The 7,238-nt window shown below is 47.7% G+C and overlaps 3 protein-coding genes across 3 annotated transcripts; 1 reads left to right on the top strand and 2 right to left on the bottom strand.

Annotated features, from left to right (window-relative positions):
* Positions 1–1,091: 1,091 nt before the first annotated feature.
* On the bottom strand, positions 1,092–2,767 carry BKA55DRAFT_723486 (uncharacterized protein; the record flags this gene model as incomplete). Its single annotated transcript, XM_046201051.1, has 2 exons — positions 1,092–2,339; positions 2,654–2,767. 2 exons carry the CDS (start codon positions 2,765–2,767, stop codon positions 1,092–1,094), a joined length of 1,362 nt encoding a protein of 453 aa, XP_046040685.1.
* Positions 2,768–2,985: 218 nt separating this feature from the next.
* Positions 2,986–4,866, top strand: BKA55DRAFT_682016 (uncharacterized protein). The gene is made up of 4 exons (XM_046198283.1): positions 2,986–3,071; positions 3,134–3,483; positions 3,673–3,708; positions 3,763–4,866. The coding sequence occupies exons 1-4, from the start codon at positions 3,058–3,060 to the stop codon at positions 4,806–4,808; spliced, it is 1,446 nt and encodes a 481-aa protein (XP_046040684.1). The 5' UTR covers positions 2,986–3,057; the 3' UTR covers positions 4,809–4,866.
* A 567-nt stretch (positions 4,867–5,433) lies between these two features.
* On the bottom strand, positions 5,434–7,173 carry BKA55DRAFT_531338 (uncharacterized protein; the record flags this gene model as incomplete). Its single annotated transcript, XM_046189221.1, has 2 exons — positions 5,434–6,506; positions 6,564–7,173. The coding sequence occupies 2 exons, from the start codon at positions 7,171–7,173 to the stop codon at positions 5,434–5,436; spliced, it is 1,683 nt and encodes a 560-aa protein (XP_046040683.1).
* Between the last annotated feature and the right edge of the window lie 65 nt (positions 7,174–7,238).

Genomic DNA, 7,238 nt, shown 5'->3' with positions numbered 1-7,238 from the left:
TATCTGCTAATATAAACCTAGTATAGACTAGTTTACCTATTTAGAAAACCCTAACTGTTATATAATTCTTATAGGTTTAGGATAGACTTTAGTCCTTCTTATGCTCCTCTGGCTTTGGCATTAAAGACCTTAGTAGGTCTAAGGCGACCTGATCTATCTAAGATAGGGATATTATCCTGGTAGATTATATAACCATAGCTGGCAGCTCTATCTGACAATAGAGAACCATCTAAGTATATAGGTCGTGGTAAGCAGGCTGACAGGGTGGTGCCGTTTGCCTCGCCAGAGGGTGGGTATTGTCTAGTGATTTGAGTTATGTGGAGAACCTAAATTGCTGTGATTTAAGGACCTAATTAACTAGTAATATCTTGCTCTCCTAGTAAAAGATAGTAATAGGTATTATCTTCTAGGTAGGTAATATAGCTCTTATAAACTAGTTTAAGGCCTTATTTATTCTTTATATAAGATACTGGTTACTTAATAATATGTCTTTAATAGGCTAGCTCTATTGTAGTCTAGTTATGCCTAGGTACCACGCTTCAGAGCTATAGAGCAGCACTGGCTTAACATATGCCTTAACGGCGCTTCATATAGCTAGCAGTGGGTTATATTTTATATTGGTAAGTCCTTATAAATAATAGAGCAGCTGCACTTTGCATCCGCTCCTCGTCATCAGCTCTTAAGAAGTTCTTAAGCCCCGGTTTTAAACGTATCTCTTCGAGCAAGGATGACATCCGTTCTCCAATATCGTATCGTTGACTCATTGCGTTCCCCCAAACCTCCTCACCCAGTTCGAAACCAGATCTCCGAGCAGCAGCTTCCTCCAGCTCTTCTCGAAGACGGTTATACCTATCAGCTAGTTTAGGCAACTCTCTCTCCAGGTCATTGATGTCGGCTCGAAGCACGTTGATCGAAGAAGCCATGACCCCTCTAGCCATTTCAAGAAACTCAAGGGCAGCAACCGCGCTTTTCCCCACATCCAATGCAATCGCTGCTGCCTGGGTAGCCAAACCCGAAAGCTTGGAAGCTTCACGCTGGAGGTCAGCATTCTTGAGTGAAAGTGGTCTCAACACTGAGAGGATAGTAATGGCCTAGGAACCAACTTCATATGCCCTTTCCCACTCGTGATTCGAAACACAACTCTGCATTAGAGAGCGTCCTGCTTGCACACGAAGAAACATGGGGACACTTGACTGATCAAGTGTCAATTGATAAAATGAAATGGCTTCTTGCAGGTCGTCGGTCGAACTATACTCGAGATATCGTAATCGAAGTCTGTCTGCAAGATTGAAGTTTCGCAGCGCTCTATCAGGATGCCCCTCAGGCGTTGCGGCAAGTGCCTGCCTTCCGATGTGAATTGACTCTTCGAGACGCTCCATGTTTCCAGTCTTGCCATATGCCTCGAGGAATAATCCACCAAGAGTACTCAGACGAATGGCACGCCCCATATCGCCGTCAGCAGTCAAATTAATGGCTTTTGTACCAACACCAATTGCTCTTTGGAAGTCATCCTGGCGACCCATCTGTCTATATCGGAGACTTAGAATAATGCCAATGTTTCCAAGCGATCGGGCGCGACTCTTCGGTTTCGTCGGTAGCTGATTGAGAAGTTGATCCATCACCACCTTGGCGGCTTGGAAATCTGCTTCATCCAGGGTCTGAGAATATTTCTCCCCGAGTCGATCGCACAAAGATTGTAACCTTCGCTGGCGATTCTTGGAGCTAACTGGAGTTTCTTGGATAGCCTGTTGACATGCTTTGATACTCTCATCAAGATCTGCAGATGTTCCGGTCCTCAAATATCGCTGAACAAGACGCTGCCCAAGAATCCACACATGTCTCGCATGTTCCTCGGAGTTGTTGTCTGGGAGGGTGACGATGTGCTGTGAAACTCGGATGGATTCTTCAAGAGCCTTTTGTTCACCGAAGGCCAAGTACTCTTTGAACAAGGTATCGCCATAACTTTGCAGTCGCGAAGTGTACTTTGGATGGTCGAACGGTGTAACCTCCAGTATGGACTTGTGCATCTCGAACACCTTTCCCAAATCATCTCCGTCGTGGAGCCTGATTGCCTTTTTGCTGATGAAATGGCATGCAGATTGCAAAATTGTAGCATATGACGGATCATCCTTCTGCAGTGTCTCCACAGCCTCCAAAGCTACCCGTGAAGCTTCTATAGCATCGATTTCAGACTCTGTCGCATCGCAACGAAGGCTTAAGCCGAATGCGAGGCTAATGAGCCACTCCGATCTTCTTCCGTCGTCTATGGAAGTGCTATCGATAGCTTGTTGAAGAAGAGTGATGGATTCCTCGAGAGCACTCAAGTCCTCAAGTGGTCGCTATAATAGGTAAAACTTTCGAAGTGCGTGTGCAAGCAAAGTCGTCTCTGAGTAGTGTTAGGGGCCATCTGGCGACATGCTCTCCAAGCTATGTCTCAAACTTGCAATAGCCACTTCCAACTCATCCAAGGTCAGGCTCTCGGCTAAATCGTCTGCCATCGTTCAAAGTTTTCGAAAGGGACTATGATAGAACTTCCGGCGATATACTATCCGTCAGTATTGCTATATTAGGACTAGTGATGTAGGCAGCTTGTCCAGTGTTCCATTCGACTGTCTCATAACATCGACGATGAGAGTTTAAAGCAGGCTCCCACGACACAGCCTTCCCACCAACTGATAAAGGCGTCTGCATAAAACCTCTCACCACAGAAAGGTGGCATTTCCTGACTGGCTGGGATAATCCAGCGTGGCTGCATACTGCAGGACATTTTCAACTGTGGCATAAAACGACGAACCAGTTTAGTGATAGTAATTGAGAGTCGCACTTTACACGTGAAGGGGGGTCAGCAGATGAGTTGTCAAGATGAGGCTCTGCGTTGCGGATTTCCGCCTACTGATATACCAGACACTTGAGTTAGTGTCATAGAAGCATAAATAGCTGATAATATCCCGTTATTGAGCTATAACTATTTATTCTCAGATAGAGCATAGCTTTAGCACCTCTCATATTTCAACAACACACCAACTAATCGTTACGAAATTTCAGGCTGCTTCCACAATGTCTCATTATAGGTACAGTCTCTAACACGATATATTCAGTTGAGTATACAAATTAATTCTTTGCCTTGTTCTAGCAGAGGACGTCTGACAGAGATCGGGGACCTGACAACAGGCCTAGAGACCCAAGGGGGTGAAGCCACAAGACAGGGACGCGAGGCTCAATCAGAGCGTGAAATTAGAGAAGCGCAAGATAGACTCAGAACCATACGTCGTAGCTCAGAGGACTTGAGAGGTGAGCTCGAACGAATGAAGCAAGCCAAGACTCGGGCCAGCACATCGAGACGGGACGTTAGACCTTCTTTCCAAGCACAGCCTTCGTCATCTAGCGGACAATCCCACCGACAAATGTCCAGCTCCTCAAACACTGGCTCAACATCGGCGCCGCAGAGATCTAGAGACGAGAGTAGGATGGCACAAAGTTCAGGTATACCTCCGTCAACAACACGAGAGACAGGTTCATCCAGACAAGGGCACTAACGAGCGTCGAGATCAGAGGATCTAGCGCCAGCTACTTCAGCAACATATGGTCAGCCTGCGACTAACCGTCCCGGAGCATTGAGTGGACATGTAAATAGCCTGAGTTCCGACGCTCAGTTATACTATCAGACTCCAGGAGGATTCGGGCTCAACATGGCACCTCAAGCGTCAGGTTTGCAAGCAGCACCAGTTCAACAAGAACCATATTATCAATGATATACACCAGGTGTAACAGCTCCCCGTGCGCCAACACCCTCTGGACAAGCATCATCGAGTAGCTCAAGCGAGGCTGAATACGATGGCGGCCAGGGCTCCCCCTATGCTGGGAGTCGAACTCGATTCCAAGACACTGCTGCGGCTCTTCCTACTCGTTCAAATACAGAACGTGTCCAAGGGCATAGATCGGATCATGGCCCTGTATCAGGAAGTGGAGACTATAATCCACCGGCAAACCCAAGCCAGGGAACGAGTAGGCCATCACACTCTTCACACAGACGATCATCGTCAAGTCCTTCCAATACCTTCGCAGGAAGTAGTCGCCTACAATCAACAGGAAGGCCGGCACCGTCGAGTCTAGCCATGGGCCAGCCTGAGCAAAGGGACGTACCAATACCACCCAACACAGCGAATCCAGCGAGGCAACCGTATCGATTTCCTCCGCTGAGCGCCTCAGGGGCAGCCAATCCAGGTTACTATGGATCAGGTGCATCAGGGAATCGATTGCCACATTTACGGGCACCTTCCAACGTTGGCCCACTGACAACGCAGATGCAACAGCTGGGTTTCAACGCATATCCGCAATCAAGAGCTCCCACAGCATCAGGATCAGGTCTACCACTGTCAGGGAGTCCTTTGGGGTATCAGCAACAACCTCCTCTTCGGCGAGCAAGCAGTCCAAACACGCGCACAACCCTCTCTCAGAACATATCTGCCCCACGGCGGATGTCCACACCGCCTCTAGGAGTTAACGCTATGTCAAGTTCGTCTAGGTATCCCGTCAGTCACCAGCAAACACCGACCACCAGAAGGGATATGAGCCCAGGCCGTTCAAGTCCTCAAGTTCATAGTACTCCAAGACAATCAGGAACACGGCCCCTGTTTGGAGGATCGATTTCGGCCGCAGGCTCATCAATCCATCCCGCAGGCCAATCCGGGCGACCTAGTGGACCAAGAGGAAGGGATTTCAGCCCACTGAGAACTGGACATTATGGTACGTCAAGTCATACGCGTGGAGTGACACCGCCGAGAGGTACCAGAGGGAGAAGGCAATAATCATAGGAGTAACAGCTAGGAAAGGTTAAGTTGTTTGTATAGTGTAATGTTTCTGCAGGAATGGCGTTTCTCGACTTATCATTACCGATTGATCTCCATACTCGCCTGTACCAGAACGTCCATGATGTGAATTTAATTGTGCGTTTCCACCTCGTTGTTCTCTCAATAGAACGTCTTCATAGTCAGCCATGATATTAATACAAGGAGATATGTTAGAACGGGCTAATGATAGCACGTCATTTGTAAGGCGCACAAACGCTCAAACACCTGGTATCATTCCCAGAAAGCTCCGTTGGCTGTTGCAAGCAGCGACCTCTGAGCCTTGTTCACGTTGCATACGTCCATGCCTCATCCACAGTGATACCATAAAGAGAGCAGCGGTATTAAACAGCAGCCTACCGGGCCAAGTCGTGCCTCGTTGCAATCTCTTTCATGAGGTCCAATTACTTCCACGTCTCTTATTGAATCCCATGAATTGCCCAACAAGCGATGAGAGAACGAAGAGCGAGACCAGCCCTCCATGCCAGCGTCATTAATATGCACATCTATCACGCTGCGCATTGAGGAACATTGAGGAACATTTTCTGTGCTGTGTATATAAATGGATTTCATTAATGTGTTTCGCCTACTCCAGCCGTGCCTTTGATACATTTGCCATCTTCTCCAACTCTTTAATATCCTGAAACTCTCCATGAATTATACCCGAGTTCATGTCATGCCGACAACTCAACAGTACAAGGGCCGATGATTTCCAAAGCGGCACCTCGTGCTTGCTTGCAGTCCCTACTATTGTACAGACTGCAAATATCAACGCAGCCAGCTCGATGACCGCAGGGCCAATCAACCAGTACCATCGGATTAATACAAATATCTCGCTTTCTCTTCTGACTCCTTGAGCCAGTTTCTTATTTGGCCCTGAACGGAGATAGTCGGTCATGCCCAGTGCCATGTTATCGAAAGCACGGGTGAGATTTGCGTCCCCAGCCAGGGCGGCACTGAGTCCAGGATTATTGTTCTTTGCGTTTCCGCTCACGAATTCTGATTGAAACGTGGTGGACTCGAAAAAGTCTTGCAGGGCCTTGATATCGATGATGGATATCTTGAACGGAGGTAGGTTGGAGGATTTGTTGCTCACAAGATGGGTTTGAGCCATGGGGTCCTCCCAGGACCAATTCGTATGTCGAGGGTCCATTTCAGCAACCTTTCTGAAAGAAAAGGTGCTACCGTTCGCTTCGGCCCTCGAGTACTCATAGGCAGTGAAACCCACGGTACATTCCGTGATATTGATATCAGTAGCGTTGAAGCTGGTATCATATCCTGACCTCCAAACTGCGATTCTAACAATGTCATCCAACGAGGTCGTGATATTATTAGGATGGTCTAGATGAGTACGTGTCGCGTTGATTCGAAAAGTGGTTTGGGAGTCGGTCAGTACATGCTGAGTTGTAAGTGTGATGTTTCCCGGTGTTGTGAAATTGCAATTGCGATCGAACCGCATCCCTGGTCTCCCTTCTGGTTTGATACAATGTTTTGTTTCCAACGCCGACATGGTGACATTCTTACACGTACTCTTAAAGCCCAGGGATACATAAGAGTCTCTCCAGAGACAGGCGCCACCACAGTTAAACACTGGAATGGAACTTATGTCATAAAGGCCTTGAAGGATAGCAGATTGCATTTGTGTATCCGGTGGTATCTCTAGGAAGAGCTGTCAGTATATTGCTTAAACCAATGTACCTTGGTGGCCGGGCCTACCGGACTGAGCACCCGTTGTCCTGTTTCTATCATATGCGTGTGCATATCCAAAGGTTGAATCGTTACTTGGGACATCTACCATCCTGGATTCCAAGCTGACCACAGCCTGAGAAAGTGGAGAAAATCCTAGACGGAGGATCGTTATAAAAGCTCCCAACGTTGCAAGATTCCATGGAACTCTGAAGATGAGAAGGATAGCTCCATACGGACCTCGACTGGCCTCGTCGAATCTCTCAACATTATACACGCTCCGGGAAGATCGTTTGAAGTGAAGCCATTTCAGCTGCCCGATAAAAGCGCTCACATTGTGCATCATGGCCGCCGTGCAAGCTGTCGACAGAATGGCGATGGTTGTATTTATAGAGATTGAAAGGGGCCATTCGGAGTAAGGTTTGTTGCTCATGCTGCAGAATATCGCAACCATTCCAGCGAACAAAGCGAGAGTCGTGAAAGACGACAGAAGTTCCAAGCCCCACCCATAAGTAGAAAAGGTTCCATGACGGACATATCTGTTTTTCCGAGATGATTCTCTGGTATGATCCAATTCGGTGTAATCTGCGTCTATGTCGCGACCTGCGGTCCGCTCATAAAGATGGGATTTGGGCTGCATCTTGTTGTCGCAGTAGTTGGGATAGAAAGACGGTCAAAAGTTGAAAAGACACTCTACGGGCCAAA

The sequence above is a fragment of the Fusarium redolens genome, assembly GCF_020744475.1.
Source record: "Fusarium redolens strain MPI-CAGE-AT-0023 chromosome Unknown BKA55scaffold_48, whole genome shotgun sequence".
Lineage (NCBI taxonomy): Eukaryota > Fungi > Ascomycota > Sordariomycetes > Hypocreales > Nectriaceae > Fusarium > Fusarium redolens.
The sequence above is the reverse complement of the archived record's forward strand: the minus strand, read 5'-3'. Positions and strand labels throughout refer to the sequence as shown.

Excerpts from the sequence above, each read along its gene's own strand:
- BKA55DRAFT_682016 (XM_046198283.1), top strand. Across the intron at positions 3,484-3,672 it reads TAGGATGGCACAAAGTTCAG|GAGGATTCGGGCTCAACATG; the intron begins GTATACCTCCGT and ends ATCAGACTCCAG. Across the intron at positions 3,709-3,762 it reads CATGGCACCTCAAGCGTCAG|GTGTAACAGCTCCCCGTGCG; the intron begins GTTTGCAAGCAG and ends GATATACACCAG.